General features: G+C 48.6%; 1 protein-coding gene across 1 annotated transcript in view; it reads right to left on the bottom strand.

The window, feature by feature from the left end:
- Nucleotides 1-18,068, bottom strand: part of LOC104510349 (collagen alpha-1(V) chain) — a 115,039-nt gene that overhangs the window by 14,245 nt on the left and 82,726 nt on the right. Inside the window, exons 32-53 of the mRNA XM_010152568.1 lie at nucleotides 16,928-16,972; nucleotides 16,551-16,604; nucleotides 15,586-15,630; nucleotides 14,447-14,500; nucleotides 13,804-13,857; nucleotides 10,246-10,299; nucleotides 8,901-9,008; nucleotides 8,620-8,709; nucleotides 8,474-8,527; nucleotides 7,745-7,852; nucleotides 5,919-6,026; nucleotides 5,244-5,297; nucleotides 4,628-4,681; nucleotides 4,312-4,419; nucleotides 4,178-4,231; nucleotides 3,986-4,093; nucleotides 3,819-3,872; nucleotides 3,133-3,240; nucleotides 2,013-2,066; nucleotides 1,414-1,467; nucleotides 903-956; nucleotides 424-477 (exon numbers count right to left, since the gene is read on the bottom strand). Coding sequence (XP_010150870.1) covers nucleotides 424-477; nucleotides 903-956; nucleotides 1,414-1,467; nucleotides 2,013-2,066; nucleotides 3,133-3,240; nucleotides 3,819-3,872; nucleotides 3,986-4,093; nucleotides 4,178-4,231; nucleotides 4,312-4,419; nucleotides 4,628-4,681; nucleotides 5,244-5,297; nucleotides 5,919-6,026; nucleotides 7,745-7,852; nucleotides 8,474-8,527; nucleotides 8,620-8,709; nucleotides 8,901-9,008; nucleotides 10,246-10,299; nucleotides 13,804-13,857; nucleotides 14,447-14,500; nucleotides 15,586-15,630; nucleotides 16,551-16,604; nucleotides 16,928-16,972 — 1,530 coding nt within the window. The remainder of the gene's footprint in view (nucleotides 1-423; nucleotides 478-902; nucleotides 957-1,413; nucleotides 1,468-2,012; nucleotides 2,067-3,132; nucleotides 3,241-3,818; nucleotides 3,873-3,985; nucleotides 4,094-4,177; nucleotides 4,232-4,311; nucleotides 4,420-4,627; nucleotides 4,682-5,243; nucleotides 5,298-5,918; nucleotides 6,027-7,744; nucleotides 7,853-8,473; nucleotides 8,528-8,619; nucleotides 8,710-8,900; nucleotides 9,009-10,245; nucleotides 10,300-13,803; nucleotides 13,858-14,446; nucleotides 14,501-15,585; nucleotides 15,631-16,550; nucleotides 16,605-16,927; nucleotides 16,973-18,068) is intronic.

The raw sequence follows: 18,068 nt of genomic DNA, 5'->3' as shown, positions 1-18,068 counted from the left end.
CTAGCAGCCTTCCTGCGGCTGCCGCAACAATTGCACCTACAATTCACAATCCCACTCTACACTTCCCCATCACCCCTACAAAACCAACCATAGTCCAACAATGCTGCGTTTGCCCTGGGAAAGGACGTAGGGCCGGGCATGCTGTATTATTTACAACATATTAAATTGCCAAATACAGTGCTTTGTCATTTCAAAACAAGAAAAACATTCCCATGACCTTATCAAACTCTAATTATCTCCACAGAGTTTGTTGAAAGATGAAACATAAACTTAGATATGAAGTCAGTGGCCCCAAATTCAGGCTAATTTGTTATAACACACAAAAAATCAAATCACTGTTTTTCAAACACCAGTGTTGTCAGAGGGTGAATCCTTTTGGCGTACAAAGGGCATGGTTAAAGTGAAATCCCATTCAGCTCTTACCTTGGCTCCTTTCTCTCCCTGCCTTCCTTCAGGACCAGCTGGACCAGGAGGGCCCTAGAGAAAGCACAAAATAGACGCAAAACAATTAGATCACGCTGATCCGAAATGGCCTACTGGAATTAGCAAAATGATGCTACAGCCCCAGGGAAGAAGACAAAATGGAGACAAATATCTCTGAAAAGCTTTTTAAATTAGCTTTTTGCTAAATGAATCCCTGGGATCTGCCAGCAAGGCAGGAAGAGCAGGAGCACCTCATACTCGTATTTTCTTTTGGGTGTTAAAATCCCCCCAGAAAATCCATGGGATTTGGTTGGCACCTTCCCATCAATTTCCAGTGGCAGCAGATGACACATCAAATATTTACTAATTATTTTTTTACACACTACCGCCTTGCATTTACTGCAGAGCTAGTAATGACATCAGTTTCAAAAAGTCAATACAAATACATTCGGAAAAGTACTCCTAAACAATCAGCTTACCCTTTTTCCTGGGGGTCCAGAGGGGCCTGGCTCTCCCGTGGGACCAGGGGAACCCTAGATGGAGAGGGGAAGAGAACAAGCCATAACTGCACCTCCAGACATGGGAGGGAGGAGCAAACGCCTAAAACCTGAGTCGAGATCTACAGTGTGTGCTCAGCCGAGGCGTGGGTGGCCGGTACAGCTCCCGACACCTCCCCGAGGGTGCAGGTGGTATCTTGTTTTATCCCTTCCCACCATGCAATACCATAAGGCATGGCAAAGTTGAATCAAAAACACTAGGTTTTGGTTTTCCATCAGTTAGTTTTTTGCTTTCAGGGTGTATTGCTGAGCAGCCTGGATGGGTGGCAGCAGCCAGACTGGCACAGGCAGGAGGGACAGGCATCAGGGGAGCAGTGCAGCACAAGCTGGTAACAATTTGATGCTGTATGTCCCTCTGCAGTAAAAGTCCTTGGACTTGCACACAGAAACTGGGGACTGATGTGGAACAGATCTCATCTGTCCAGTTACTCACAGTCTGTCCAGGTTCGCCATCATCACCTTTGTCACCGGGAGGACCATCTTGACCCTAAAAAGGAAGACATAGAAACAAGCAGGTGTATTTAGGGTACAAACAGAGCTGAGCAGAGTGTTAGCAGAGGCAGGTATGGTTCAGCTGGCCTTCCTGTGGCCAGGCACCATCCCTTCCCATTGTCTGTTGGGAGCATTGGCAACAGCAAACGTCCTGGGTCAGATGCTACAGATAAAGCATTCACACAGGTCGTAACATGGTCAGATAAACAATAGAAACAAGCAGGTGTATTTAGGGTACAAACAGAGCTGAGCAGAGTGTTAGCAGAGGCAGGTATGGTTCAGCTGGCCTTCCTGTGGCCAGGCACCATCCCTTCCCATTGTCTGTTGGGAGCATTGGCAACAGCAAACGTCCTGGGTCAGATGCTACAGATAAAGCATTCACACAGGTCGTAACATGGTCAGATAAACAGTCTTATGGTGGGCAATCCTCACCTTTCCCACGTTAGAAAGAATAAATGCCAGAGGAGCTGCTGGTGAATGAACACTCAATCGTATTTCACAAAACCAGGAAAAGAACGTAACTGCGAAGCAAACACTTACAGCTGGACCAGGTTCGCCAGGAGGACCAGGGTCACCCGGGAAACCAACAGGACCCTGCAAAGAGAGAAGAGTATTCCCACATCAGAGATACTGCATCTGGAGGACTGCGGAGCACTAGTGCCTGCTACCCCAGCGACAACACCCGGGGGGTGGTGTCACCCTATGGAACAAAACCACAATTCCCTACCCTCAAACACAATCCCAGATCAACATCCCAGCTTTTCATCTTCAGTGATTTCATCCTGTCACAGCCACCAGTTCAGCTCTGCATCCAGACTACGCAAAGGTCCAGTGTCAAAGCTGGGAGTTTCATTTAGGTTTCCATAAATACATTGGACAAGTGACAGTGAACAGATTAGAAAAATTTGCTTTTGCTTACTACGTGATGTGTAACATTTTTCACATGAAGATCCTCTCAAAGCATTTAACAACTAAAACACTTCACCATTCTTCTCCGTACAATGTCTACCGCGCACTTCAAATGATTCCGAGACCAGCATTCAGACAGGCTTCAACCAATGATGCAGTATCCCAAAAACCCATCTGTTAAAAGAGATGACTAATTCCCCTGCTTCTTATACACTGTTTCATGCCATCCCTGCTTATCGCATAATAAATTTCTTCGGCCAACAAACATCAAAGAAGCTGGCAAGATAAATACTGCCCCATTGTCATCTGGTGAAAAAAACTATAGCTCTACTGGCTTCAACAGAGCTACAGCAATTAGCATCAGCAGGGATGTGACCCTAGAGGTACAACTCCCAAGTTCATACAAATCTCCTCGATGCTATTTTGGAATCATCGCTCTGGTGCAGAGGACCTTGGCAATACAGAAGTAAACCCACTACAGGCCCCCTCCATAGGGGTGAGTTTTCTGACAGCCTGCAAAAAGGATGAGTAATTCAAGTATTGCTGAAAGATGTGGTGCAGCTGGGTCTTCTCCTCATTAGCACCCTAAAGAAGGGGACTAATGTCATGTGTCATTAGAAGATAATTTCTCTGGTTGGTAAACTACTTCAAATTTAAAAAAAAAAAATAATCTCTGGAAAACACCTTTTCATGCAGAAATCTCTGCCGGGCTAGATGAGGAAGCACTGCTCGGACAGGAAGAGGTACTTACAGGACTGCCTTTGGGACCGTCATCGCCTGGTGGACCTTTGGGGCCAGGTGGACCAGCAGCACCAGAGGGACCTGCTTCACCCTTTTCACCTCTTTCACCTTTAGGACCCTTTAAAGCAAAAAAGCGTGTTCCTATTATCTAGGAAAACAACTTACCAACCTCTGAGTATCCTTTAATCAATTCTGAGAAAGAAGCTCTATTTCCATCTCAAAACATGAGGACATGATTTGGCAGCCCCTTCCCAGAAAGCTTAAATGGTGTTCCTCTTGTTTGGTCGTGGGTAGCCCACATTTGACGACTAAACGTTGGACTCTAAATGCCCAGGAACACGGTGGTGTGTCACCTGATACCCAAACCAAGGGCATGGCTGGTTCAGTCCCTGCAGCCCCATCCACCCCTCTCTGACACTCCAACCAGCCCCTCAGAGGACACCACTGAAGAAAAGCTCTTCTCCATCACGGCAAGAGACCCCTGTAGCGTACTTACCGGCAGGCCAACCTCACCAGGAAGACCAGGCTCACCAGATTCACCAGGTTCACCCTGCAGAGGGGAAAAGAGGATGAGGACACATATCAGTCCCTGCAGCCCCATCCACCCCTCTCTGACACTCCAACCAGCCCCTCAGAGGACACCACTGAAGAAAAGCTCTTCTCCATCACGGCAAGAGACCCCTGTAGCGTACTTACCGGCAGGCCAACCTCACCAGGAAGACCAGGCTCACCAGATTCACCAGGTTCACCCTGCAGAGGGGAAAAGAGGATGAGGACACATATTTCTGCAGGGTGCCAAGTTTCCTGCTGTATGTCGTAGCAAACTCCCGTGGGCTTCAGTCAGGCTTGTCTGGATGCTTTACCTTCTCTCCTACTGCACCAGGATTTCCTATTCCCCCGGGAGGACCCTGTGGACCATCTGCTCCTGGGGGTCCAGACGGACCTCTGGGTCCAGGTGGGCCTGGCGGGCCCTGAGAGAAAGGGGAGACAAATTTAAGCCACGTTTCTTGGAGCAATGTCTAAGTAATGAAAAAAGAAGCATGAAAGCATCTTACCATTTGCCCAACGTCACCAGTTTCTCCCTTCTCACCAGGCGGTCCAGGCAAGCCCTACAGGGGTGGAGGGGATGAGTTTTAACTGTGAACATCTCAGGTGGAGCCCCAGATCTCATCACCCTGGTGGAAATTACCTGCAAGCCCACTGGGCCGGGGGGACCGGGGAAACCTCGTGGTCCTTCATCACCTTTCTGACCAAAGAGGCCTTGCTGTCCTCTGGGACCCGGCTCTCCATCGGCACCCTAGGAGGAAAAAGGCTAACACAGCTTAGCAAAGACGGGAGACAGATGCAAAACCCCGTCCCCACCACCTCCCGCTGCAGCCAGCGTCAGTGCCCTGCTCAGGTGTTGGGCATTGGCAGTGCTAGGCAGAAACTGCTAATCCTCACAGTGCTTCCAGAGGATTTTATGGTAAGAAAGGGGATTTCTACTAGCAGGGAACAATACTCACAGCTGGGCCAGGCTGACCGATTGGACCCTGTGGACCTGTAGGACCTGGTGGACCCTGTAATGAAAAAGTGCAACATCAGGATTGAGCACAGAGTAAAATCTCACCTGGAAAGGGTGATGCCCTTCAATACAGACTCCATCAAACATGCATTAACAGAAAGGGAGGACAAGGTCAAGCATCCACACACACACCGGAGTTCCCCAGTCCTGGTGCCAATGGCATTTTTGCTTCAGCAAATCAATATCACACCACTCCATTCTACCTAAATACTTATGTGTAATTTACCTTCCTCAGGCTGGGAGCAGCACGTAAAGGGTGCTTCAGTGTGCTGCAGCCAGCTCAAAAAGGAACTACATCCAAACACCCAACCTGAATGGCAAGGGCTGCTAATGTTCCACAGGTATTTACACAGCACATGGGTGACATGGAAACCCCTCGGTGTGTTCCTGGGAGCCGGAGGCTCACACTTCAGGCACACACTCTTTTGTACATTATGTGGGTATTTGATGAAGCAAAGATAGAAAGAAATCAAAACGATACTGTTTTCTGTTTCTAGCAAGTCACACAACATAAGCAGGCTCCTCCAGGGAAGCATCTCTGACCACGTCCCACTCACCTGCTCCCCTTTGTCGCCCTTGCTGCCCTTCTGGCCAGGCTCCCCGATTTCACCCTGCCAGGTACAAAGGGGCACAGTTAGTTCACTTGGTGACCGCTTCCATACGTCAACATTCAAGCAATGATCCTCTGTGGCTACATCCTCACCCCACAGATGCCAATTCCCAGAATACTGAAATACCCCAGAACATTCTGAAAAAGGCCAGGGATTTGGTCACTCCGGGTGTAACCAAACCCTTTTACATCCTGAAACTTTCCCGTGCTGCCATGTCATGCAAGCAGCATCATTTCGCAGACCTTGTTAGCAGCGATGAGTGACTCGTCCCAGCTAATGTTTTCTAAGAATCCTCCAGTCCAGAGGGGCTTAATGAGAGTGGGAAAGGTAATTAATTTGGAAAGGCCAAGCACCCTTGGGCAGGCCACCTGCTGCAGGCTTGGGGGAAGGCTAACTGGATTTCAGCAAGTGGCTTGGCTGGCAGAACGGACACAGCCCAGTTTGCCTGCTGCTCCCCAGATCGGATACTGATCCCGAAGGACTGCAAGTGCCATCAAACGCCCTTGTGTTACCACCAGAAGCACATCCACCCCCGTGCGACAGAAGCAGAGCAGTGGGCAATGGGGCACGTTGTCCAGTTCCTTCCCACAGTGACCCTGCACAGCGGGGAGCTGCTCCTACCTTGTCTCCGTCCTCTCCGGGGGGGCCAACAGGACCTGCTGGACCTGGCAGTCCCACCGGGCCCTGGATGCCATCCCGGCCAGCCGGTCCTTGGGGACCCTTCTCGCCCTGGAAGCAGAACAAGCAGGCAGATCACACAGAGCTCTCCTCCACCCAATCCATTACATCTCATTAACATCTTATTCAGCTGCTAGTGACCCCTGACTGTATGGGCATGTATAGCAAAACCTGTTTCCAGCTGCTCTTTCATCAGGCTCGCTGTCTGAAACGACAAAATTTCTATCTCGAGAGATAAAGAAAGAACAAACAAATTTAAATGGTGAATACCCAGATCACAGCTGCAATTTCACTGTTGTAGCAATATAACCGGATTTAATCTGAACCCTCTGCCATCTCTCTCTGGATGAAAAACATGACCTCAAGTAATTTTTATTCCCACAAGCCAGTTTTTACACTGATTCTGGCCCTGGCTGGCCCAGGACTCACTGCCTGCTCCCTCCCTTGGCTCATCCCCAGCAAATGAGGGTTTCTCAGGAGGCCACGAGCTCCCTCCTGAGCTTCTGGACAAAGGAAAACACCTAAAGAGAATAAAGCAATCTCTGCTGGCCTCCTGCTTAAACATCTCCTCGTACTCCTCAGACCTGGAGCCTTCAATTGACTTTCTTTGTTTACGGGAACCGAACAGTGAATATTTTTCAGTTTCCTTGTACATAATTTAATCACATCCGAATCCTGGGTGCTCTCTTCTGAATAATTAGATGACACATAAATTGCCTATTCATCTATCCACTGATACATCATATAGGTACTTGGCAGGACAGATGTTCATAAAGCTGATTCACCAGGAAATTCTTGCCTCTGGACTAGCTGCTGGAGTTTCTAATAAGACAGCAAATGTGGAATACAGAGGCTGATAAACACTTTTGACAACAACGATCAATCACCGTAAGTGTCCTCACAGAGTCTGAAATCACCGCTGCCAGCATTTGCTCATTTTGCTGGGTCTGAAGCCCAGCTAAAGTTTGAGGCAGGCAACCCAAAAGTCCCTGCAAAAACCATCTGGGCGTGAGTGAGAGGCACAGCCTTCCTCCTGGAGACTGTCACGGAGCTGTGCTCCTCAGCGATGGAAATAGTCATCCCAGCCCACTCCCTCCTGCCCGCACGTGACATTTCATGCGCGTGCCCAGGGAGCGAAAGATGTGAGAGCTTGCGCGGGCTGGCTGGTGAACGCTCAGGAGAGGGACCATATGGCAGGACTCAGCCGCGCTCTGTGCCAGCTCCTGCTGGGAGCAGCTCTTAGAGGGATGCCTGGGAACAGTGACGCTGTGGCAGCACGCAGCATCCCGGGAAGCAGAGCCGAAACCTCCGCAGCACCTTCCTGTGCTGCTCCTCGGCAGGGGCAGAGGGAGGGTAAGGATTTATTTGGGCTCAGTGGACACACTACTGCTACTGCATCCTTGGAAGTGGTGACGGGGCTGGCTCGCTGCTTTGCTCAGACGCCTGTCCTCTGGCTGTTTGTCACTAGGAGGTCACACAGGCTGTCATTTCACCTGCTCAGTCCTCCTCCTTGTTGCCTGAAGACATATCACTCACTGGGATCACATCCATTTTTGACAGCATAGGTGTCACAAACGGGGCGGCTGAGCAGCTGACGTTCAGTGGTTTGATAAACCCAAAATGAAAAAATCCCTTCCTAACTGAATTCCTTCTTTTTTTTTATTTTCATCTTTTACACACCTACCCCAAGGGAAAGTCTCCACGCTCAGCTTCCCACTACACATATTTCTATCTGACCCACAGCTGTTAATCTTTATACTGGTACTTACTGGGGCTCCCTTTTCACCCGCAGGTCCCGGAGGTCCCTGGGGGCCAGGTCGTCCTGGCAAGCCTATCGGGCCGGCTGACCCCGCGGGACCACGCTCGCCAGGAGAGCCCTGTTTGGAGAAGAAGGAAGCATTAACTGGAGTATTAAGCTTTATTTATATACAGTCAGAAAGAAATCCAGCAGTAGGATGCTGAAATTGCATCACAAGTGAGCACGTTTGATGGGGTGACTGCCATGGGATGACCTGGTACCATCAGCCAAAGGGGTCCTGCAGAGCTTTTTTTAGTTAAAACCCCTGGAAGGGCTGGGTTCTCCTCTGGGTGGTGCAGGGAGCCCAGCTCCTGGGGACATTCTTGGAACAAGAGCATGAGCCACTTCATGGCCAATGCAGCAGGGAGGTTTGGATGATGAATATTTTCTTCCAGGAGGGCTGCACTGAGCACGAATCTCAAACGGGGACAACATTCAGAGGGAAAGCTGGTGACTTAGGAGCAAAATTCTCCATGTCCTGAATCATCCCTGTTCCCTCAGCTTGTCACGTATGTTCACAGCTGACCCCACTAAATGACTGAGCTATTACATGCGTGTCTTTTAAAAAAAAGCAATATCCAGCCAGTCGTTAGCGCAAAGGGAATAACGGACGAAGCACTGAGCTGTGACTAACCCTCCGTTTTGGTTTGCCAAGCTTGTAAACGCATTAGGTGCTGCCTGTAAGGGCAAGGATACTCACTGCTGGGCCTGGGGGGCCTGGAGGACCTTCGTTGCCTTTCAGCCCTACAGCACCCTAGAAGGAGGAAAACAAAGTCATTCTGGGATCTGGGTGCTGCACCGCCTGGGCATCCTTCCTGCTGGAAGGCCCGGGAAGGCTCTACTCACAATGGGGCCAGGGAGACCTCTCTCTCCGGGGAAGCCTCGCAAGCCCGGGGGACCATCCTTCCCTGGGAGGCCAGCGGGACCAGGGTCCCCCTGCAATGAGATGATAAATAGCTGAGGATCTGCAGGCTCCGTAGAGACCCAGCTCCTCCCTCTGGGCTCAAACTGTGATGAGACACTGCAAAACATCATTTCTTTTCTGAAGCATCCCTCTCCGTCTCTGGGAGAGAGGCAGGTGTCCAGGCTTGCAAGGGGGATGAATTCAGCAGGCTGCTGGTCCCTACCTTGGTCCCTTCTTTTCCAGTGAGGCCAGGAAGACCTTGTTCACCTGGGGGACCTGGAGGGCCTGGGTGTCCTCGCTCACCCATTGGCCCAGTTTCACCAGTTGGACCCTAAAGAAACAGAGATCAGGGAAAAGGTGGTGGGTATCAGCAGAGATAACAACAAAGAGTCGCAGGCTATCAGTTTGCTCATTTAGGTTGCAATGGGATGGAAGATGCTCCTTCCCTTAGCTGTCCCCTGCAGTGTCACCAGGAATTCCCACAGAGATTCCTCCTTTGGCATCTAAAGGGACCTGGGAAGCGGGCAGCATTGCACTTGGCAGACTAGAAGCATTAAGAACCTCTGTAACGGAAGTGTTCACATAAATGAATTACTATTACTAAAATCATTATGCTTAGGGTTTTGTTTTTTTTTAAATTGAAAACTTCCAAAGTACTCTACAATCGTGCTGATTCTTCCTTATATGGGGCATAAATAATGGATCAGGCTACTACCACGCTACAATTACTGACTGCCTCGGTGCTGTACACGGGCAGTAATGGTGACGAGTGTAACTTAAGGCCCAGGGCAGAAGGTTCCCACGTGGCCCATTTTGGAGGACAAAAGCCATACGCACAAGACCATAACACCCCTGCACGCTGGTGTCCGCTGGGACTGGTGGTTGTAATTCATGTCACGCTGCAGGGTGTCACTTAGTGTAAACAGAACGATAATGCTGCCATCACTCAGCAACCACAGATCACACTAACTGCGCACAGCAGAGCCGAATAAAATTGCCATAGAACCTAATTTGCACTTGAGAAGACAGGCACAGTCAGGGAATTGCCCCTAATCAGGGAATTTACAAATCATGGACTTTACACTATCATTAAAGAGGACAAATTACTTTATAATTAAAGAGCAACTTCCCCAACAGTTCAGGAAAGACTCAACCCAAAGGCAGTCCTACTCAGGCTAGGACTCTGCCTACAAAACTGAGGCATGAGTCTTAGAATCACAGAATCGTTTAGGTTGGAAAAGACCTTTAAGACCATCAAGCCCAATCATTAACCCAGCACGGCCAAGCCCACCACTAAACCATGTCCCCGAGCACCTCATCCACACTTCTCTTTAATCCCTCCAGGGATGGTGACTCCACCACCTCCCTGGGCAGCCCCTTCCAATGCCCAACAGCCCTTTTGGTGAAGAAATTCCTCCTAATATTCAGGAAATCTCAATGCCATCAAGCTTGAGTTGACATGACTTTGCCTTCCCTGGAAGAGGAGTCTCTGCTGTATAACCTGCTGTGCTGAACTGCTGAAGATGAGCTGCAGAGGGCTGGTGCAAGCACAAGCATTCGTTTCTTACCTGAGGTCCTACGACACCAGGGGGTCCTGGAGGGCCGGTCTTGCCTTGGAAACCCTGTTAGAGAGAGGGAAAGGAGAAAGAGATGACACTTCTACAAGGAGAGCTCCAGCGAGGGTCACAGCTTGCCACCTGACTACTCCTCCTCAGGTGAAGCTACTGGCCAGGAACGGATTGACACCCAAAGACAAAAGAAACAAGAAATCAAACAGAAGGTGGAAAATACGTCTTTGTACATTTATACAGGGGTGAAACAGAGGAAGAAAAAAGGATTCTCAAAGTTCAGGTCTGCTGTTTTGATGGAGTTACTGTGGTTTGGCTGAAGGATTGGCCAGAGATACATATAAATTTGCTATGCTCAGAAACCTATAGAAGAAATGGCTATTAAAAAGTCAGAATGTGTGAGTTTCCTCACGCTGACTAATTCCTAATAACCACTTCTATTCTCCCGCTCCCTAATCTGGTACTGGTGTAGGCTTAGCTCTGTTTTAGGCTTAGCTCCCAAGAGCGCGGAGGCTGGGTGACCGTCTTCCACTTTCGGCAGCGCCAATCTCAAGCCCCGCTGAAACCCACAGCCCACCAGCCGTGGGGGCTGAGCGAAGCTCTGTTTCTTTCATCAACATCTGTTGAAAGAAATCACAAATGTGTTTCTCTCCAAACGCTGACAAGTAGCGAAGTCTCCATGACAGCTACTTACAATGACGTTTGAGGAGTGACAATAACGAACTATCACCACTGCAATTGTTTAGCTCTCCTAAGCCACTCTTTAAAAAAGCACATTAATTATCATTCTTACTATAGGATGCTGGCAAGCCTGAGAAATGTCATTTAGGGCATACAGGCTATTTTCTCATTGCCACAAAAGATAATCAGATAAATCCCAAGCCAACGGTAATGTGTCATGCTAAAAAAACCGCTCAATGCTATTCTATAGCTGTCTGGGGATGACAGAAAATATCCTGTCATTGATGGGGAAATGGCAAAACAACTTTGTGAAATGAATGTACAATTTAAACTCTTATCGTAGAAAAATATTTCAGCCCATTCTGTGCAGGATTTTTGTTATTAATCTGAAGAAAATGGTTTCCTTTTATCCTCCCTGAGCCTAGAGCACAGAGTTTTTAGACTTTCTTGGGGTTTTTTTTAGATGCAATCTTTGTAAATCTAATATGGCCAAATATTTCAGCATCCTTCAGTGTGCCTATTTGCTACTAAATGAAAAGTAAAATAATGGGAACTATTAGACACACAGATTTCAAGTCTAGGTTTTCTGGCATGAAGCTACAGAGTGCACCAACAAAGCTACTCATGTGGAAATAGTACTTCATTTGTTTTCATGTTTCTCTCCTCGCTTTTGGGCACTCTGTAAGGAAAGTGGGACAAAAAAGGGACTTCTGCTACCTGCACCTGAGAATGTCTACATGCACCCCAAGCAAATGCAAGGGGAAGAGATCTTTTCAAGCTTGTTCATGGCACAGATTAACTGATTTTTTGGTTTTCTGGATGGATTTGCCTGTGATAAGCAAGCTACTGCTGCAGTGACTGAAGAAAGCTATCAGGGAGTACTTTCAGACCCAAAATAATTAAAAATCCATTCCCCATTCATATTCATGCAGACTTGGAGTTTGATGATTTATTCTGAGTTTATAACAGCAGATGCAAGTCAAGTTTTTCTACTTCATCTTAATTTGCATGTAGGTGCCCTGGATGATACAGATAACTCCATGAAGGAAGACTAAATGTCACAGGCTCTGGCAGGCAAAAACTTTTCTCTTCACCTTTAAGTTAATCCTGACCTGAGAATTGTGTGTTCAGAAATATCACCACCATTGCCTTAAAGTCAGTCTTACGGAGTGTAAATAAACATCTAGCATTGTGCTGAGCAGTATTTGCATTGCCTTGCTTAGCAAATGCCAGGCAAGTTAATTAAATTGTTGTGTGATAAGTTGAGGGGAAAAAATGCATTATGTGCAAAGCCTCTTTAATGCTCATTTGCTAGGAAAGGCAGTAGAGTAAAATGCAATGCTGAGTAGAAGTTGGGGTGTTTTCTTCCCTGCAAAATAAACACAGAACAAAGAGTCTATCTGCTAACATGCAGCATGCAGTGATGGGGAGAGGGACACACCAACAGCGAATCAGCTGGATTGTAATGAGCCAAGAAAGAAGAATAAACATCCCCAAAAATGCCAAACAGAAAGATACTAATTACTGCATGCAGAGGAATATGTGGCAGAAGGATCATTTTTGCTTAGGGAATCCTTCAAGCAAAAAAGGTGCAGAAAACAGACCCCCAGAGACGCACAACAGCAAGGGTATCTCACCTTCCACATGCCTCATCGTTCTCCTTTGGTGAGAAACAATGATTACATCTGTGCAATAAAACCTTTTAAAATGGACAAAGCAGTATGCGTACGACACAGTCAGGTACCTAAACAGCCAGGAGCCGCTCCCTGGGTTGCAGCAAGGGATTATTGCTGGAAGGGGCTTAAGCAAAACTTGGTGAGGTCCTTGTGCATAGCTTTGGCTAAAAGGCAGTGTCAGCAGAGATGCTCTTACTCAGGTGCTAAGGTAGCAGCTGATACACGAATGTGCTGCAGTAACCAGTGTGGACAGAAAAACCAGAGCAAAACCATTGCAAACCCTCATCTTGGCCAGGAATTGCTGCCTTCTCAAGACAAGCACTGCCAAAACTGGTCTGGAACTCTTTTCAGCTGTGCAGAAAAGTTCTTAGTGCTGGCCTCATGGTGCACCAAGAAATGAAAAGCATTTATTTCTCCTCATTGCAGGTTCCAGAGAAAATAAAACTGCCCCGGGCCTAACGCAGCTGGGTGCAGAAAGCTGAGCTTGCAAAGGACAGAGCCTGTCTCGCGTGAAAAATGTCTACTATCACAACCCTAGAGTTATGTCTCTGGAATAAAGAGATGTAACACCTGCACAACCTCAAAGGACAGAGTGGGAAAGACAGAGCAGACTTCACTCATAATGCTCCAAAGAGTGGAAGCACAGCCTTTCCCCTTAGGAGGGCAAAGGGGCGAGTGCTTTGTCGAGTCCTTGGGTTACGGAGCCTGGCTGCAGGGGCAATCACCCCCAAGCTGCTTCTCCACCTCAAGAAAGCAAGAGCCAGCCACACCAAGCGCTGGCTTGTGCTGGTGCTGACCCAGATTCAGCCCCATCCAAGATCCTCCCACCTCGCAAGGAGTTGCCTTGGCAGCACCCATCACAACACAACCCGACAGCCTCCAAGGCCGGCCACCGGCATCCCTACAGCCCCGCTCATGTTTCGCCATTACTGATGCACATGTTGACCTCCACAATCTACTCAAGGGACAGAGAGAGAGGAGTTGGTGCAAAACCAGCACGTAAACCATCATTAGACCGACTCGTCCTGCTCAGAAGAGGGTTGCTTCCCGTAGACCATCCCATGCAGCTGGAGAGACACAGACCTCTGGAGAAACCAAACGTGTGGCCACATCTCCCCAGCTGCACAGAAGGGTTTAGAAAAACCAACCGGCAAGATGAGACTCAGGACTAATGATCCACCCGAGATTTTTGGCTACTTACGGTTTCTCCTCTCTGTCCGGGGTGACCAGGCAATCCATCCTTCCCAGGAGGACCCTACGGCAGAGAACCAGGGTGAGAAGGAACATCAGAGTGCTCAGTAGTAAAACTGTGATAAGGACTGAATCCAGCCTGATTGTCTCCTTGCATTAGTTCCCATCCATTTTACACTGAAATGGGGGTGCTCAGTACCCTGAAAGAAACTTTCCTTTCCCATACATCTCCCAAAGAATAGATTCATCTTACAGATCCAGAATGGGATCAAGCTGTTCACCACAGGGAAGGAAATCGTTCCAAAAAGGTTTCTGAGGTCCCCCACCAGAGTACGATAATTACAGAGACAGAAGCGTTACTCTGCTGTGCTGTCCTCCCCGTATACAGAGGGAAAATACAGAACAGAGCAACCATGAAAGATCCCAGCAATACTGAATCATTAGGAAATGAACATTTATAATCAGTGGCAACTTACTTGGCTATTTAAAATCTTAAACCATCAGGTTATTACCATGATGTCTCAGTAATGCCTTTTATTGGGTACGTCACCACTTGTCAGAGAAGCAGCTAAGATTGAGCTGGCACAGGCAGTCACAGCCGGGTGGAAACGACTATCTATTTCTTGGTATGTCTTAGGAAGAGAATTACTTACAGGGGGGCCTTTTGGTCCAGGAAATCCAGTTGGTCCTTGAGGCCCTGGTGGTCCCTGGGAGCAAAACAAGCCAGAAAACACGGTTAAGGAGCCTGTCATGCTTTACTGTGAAATACTAGCTCTGTGTGAACAGCAGATGAGCACAAAGATATGGAAAAACAGCTACTTCGACCCCAGAAAGACGTCTCAAAGTGCAAGATGCAGCTGCACGGGGCCATTCCTTGAAAAAAAAAATGCGTGGAGAGGTAAGAACCACTGGGTATGTTTAACCAAGTGACCTGTCCAGCTGCAAAAGGCACTGCAAACATGAAGAGGGCTACCAATGCTTTGTGCCGTTCCCTTCCAGCGCTATGAAAAACTGGTCTTTTCCCATCCCAGCTCAAGTGAGAGCATCTGGGAGCCACCAGCTCGTGCAGGAATGAACAAGCAGAGAGCCCCGTGGCTTTGGAGCCAGTGCTGCAAGGCAGCGGGTGCTCTTCAGAGCGCTGCTTCCCCTGAGCAGCATCAGCCGCAGCTCCCCCCGTACCCCTGCGATCACAACCAGCTGATGCAAGGCAGGGACCCGTTTCATACATCTCCCTGGGCAATTTTGTAGAAAATTTACAAAGAAAACCCAGAAAAAAAGGCAGAAATTGAGGCCAAAATAATGAAATTCCCACTGTTTTGGTATTTTCCACCTAGCATGCTGTAATTTGGAGAAAGCAGAACAAGGTCCTGGAGGACCACCTGATCCACAAAACCGGGGCTCTGGCTGTCTGCATGGAACGCTTGGGTGACTTTTCCCTTTTCTCCTGCAGCGATGCTCACACAGGACACCTAAGGTTCCCTTCAAGCCTTCCTTGGGGAGCTCAGAAAGGACCTGAGGGCTGTAGGTGCCTTGTGAGACCTCACTCCCCACAAGCACGATTCACCCCGTATTTCTAACCAGACTTTTCCTTTTAGACCAAGTGTGCTAAGCTGCATCCTGGCTCCAGCAAGATGCCCACCCCTCTCTGCTTAACAGGACACTTTATAGGATGCTCCCTGACAAAACAAACCCAACCCTCAGCACCATCTCAGCGCTGCAAACCCGCCTCATCTGCCATGTTAAACTACCGGGCTTGGATTGAGTCCTGCTTTAGCCCACCAGCTCGTCTTACCCTTTCGCCAGGAGGACCAGGGGGGCCATCACCACCAGAGTTGCCCTTTTATGAATAAACAAAACAACACACCATTAAGATGACATATATGCAGTTGCTTAGCACAAAGACTTCAAACGGTCCCAAGCCCACGGTGACACCACACCCCACTTCTCCTCTCTATTCATAATTCTGCATCAGGAGCGGCAGCCAGTGACAAACGAGCAGCTGCTTGTTCCCCCCACGTCGCTTAATAAAAATACAGGAAAGATAACGTCAGGGAGCTCAGGATATTTCCACCAGATAACGGCCTCCCTCTGAGAGATAAATACCGCCGCAAAGATGAGGTATTTATCAAAAATTCATGCCGACACAAAGCTGAGATGTTTATTTTTAAAGCCGGCAGCACAGCGATGGCAATGTCTCCCAACAAAAGCTTTGCTTCCATCACGCCTGGCAATTGATGGTCACTTAATCAGTCTCTGCAGCAGGTTCTGGAGCTGGGCATGCCTCTGGTTTGGCTGGCAGAAAAATATCTACTTTGCCCACTGACCAATCACGAGCCAACGTTGTGCATACAAAGTGGCTCGGCAAGGTGCAAGGTTCTGGAGCCCAGCAGCAATACGTGACCCTTCGCCCGTGGCACAGCCTGAGGCCTCTAAGGTGGTTCAAGTGCTACTGGAACACCAAAAACAGGGCTTAGCAGAAGTGTCAGGGGATGGTAGTCTTGTGCTGGGCCCTGACATGGGGGTGCTCCCTCCCCTTCTGGCTGCAACGGCCCTGAATTCATGCCATATGCTTGATGTCCTGCTAAAATGTGGGCCAACACATTTTTAGGATCTGTGTATATACTTTACGGGTGGGATATGAGCCATTTGGCTGGGCAACAAAGGTCAGGAGAGGAGGGAAATTGAGGGCAATGAACCAGGTGGTCTCTGACACCAACACTTTTTAGGACAATCTCAGTAGGTTCCCCGAGACCTTACCTTTGGTCCAGGTTTCCCAGTGCTTCCCCTAGGGCCTCTTTCCCCACGTGGACCCTTAAAAAGACAGAACAAATGACATTTTAGCCTTTTCTTGCTACGCACAGCACTACATTCCAATTAGGCAAAGCACCTAAGAGCTGCACCGGGCCAGCAACCAGCAGCAAGGGGATAACAGGAACCTTCCCCACTGCCACTGGAGGTCTGATCTTGTTATGACCTTAAACCATGTTACTAGAGAGCCCCAACCCGCTGTGTCCCCTCTGCTTAGCTTAAACTGCTCAAGGCCTGATCCTCTCCAGTGAGGATATAAATCAGATCACACTTTCTCCTAGTCTTAACGAGCTTTCAAAACGCACAAAGAAGAAATGGATCATTACCGTTGGACCGCGCTGCCCCCTTGGACCCGGTTTGCCAGGTGTCCCCTGGAATGAAAAAGAAATGGAGTTAGCAGCCAGCATCACCGGCTGATGAACCCACAACGGAGCCCACTGCACACACACTGCCCCCCCGACCTCTCTGGTTCTCATCTGCAATGAAAAGGACAACAGCAGGTTTACTCTCATCTCCAGATTACTGTATTTATTTTAATTTACAATGTTTGGGCAGGTCTGGATGGCAGTGCCGATGCCCAGATGACATCTACCATCTGAGGGAAGGAATCTCTTAGGATACAGTATCCCAAGTTCTCTAAACACCCCCAAAGACTTTCAAAGATGAGGCCACCCACTCGGACCGCAGTCTCCTAAAGCCAGCCAGCACACCAGAGCCATGAAAACAGCTCCTCAACTCCGCCTCCCCAAAACCTAGAATCCTTTTTCCTGTTCTCCACTCATCCCTTCACCCAGCTCCCAAGGTGGGGAAGGAGCTAGTGCTCACCCTGCCCAGCTCACACCGAGGCGCGCACGTTGTTGCAAGACCAGCACTGTGAAATATTTAAGGACTGACAGCAGCAGAGCGGGGCTCCTGCTCTGAGCAGTTATTTTATGCCACACAAGCCAATTAAGCTGCCCCACATATTTACAAATCTTTCTTCGTCTCTGTGAACTTTGTGCTAAACAAGTAATTTAAGACATTGTTTTGCAGCAGCGACAAAGCAGCGGGCTTATGAGATCTGACAGATGCACTCAGCTTGCTGTAACGGGGGACTGTGATTAATTCTGACAGCAAAAAGACAGAGACGGCTGGGTCCTAAATCTGGCATTACGTTAAGCTCCATTACCCTGCGCCTGAAAGAAAACTAATGGCCTAGGGCTCGCTCCCTGAAAACACTATTTTGGCTAGCGTCAAGTTGCCAAAAAAACACACCCAGAGGTTTAACTTTCGGACCTGCAGTCCACTATTGTTAGCAAGCACCTGCTAAAGGAAGGAAAAGAAAGACTCCATGTAAGGAAACCAGAATGCTTAAAATATCCCTTGCCATTTTCTGCCCCAAATCCATCATCTCACAATCTTGCCTTCTCCTGTCTGGCACTCATTAACCAGGCGAACATAAAAGAGGAGCTGGAAAACTTTACTATC

The sequence above is a fragment of the Eurypyga helias genome, unplaced genomic scaffold, assembly GCF_000690775.1.
Source record: "Eurypyga helias isolate BGI_N326 unplaced genomic scaffold, ASM69077v1 scaffold2195, whole genome shotgun sequence".
NCBI lineage: Eukaryota > Metazoa > Chordata > Aves > Eurypygiformes > Eurypygidae > Eurypyga > Eurypyga helias.
This window is presented reverse-complemented; position numbering and strand designations above follow the sequence as displayed.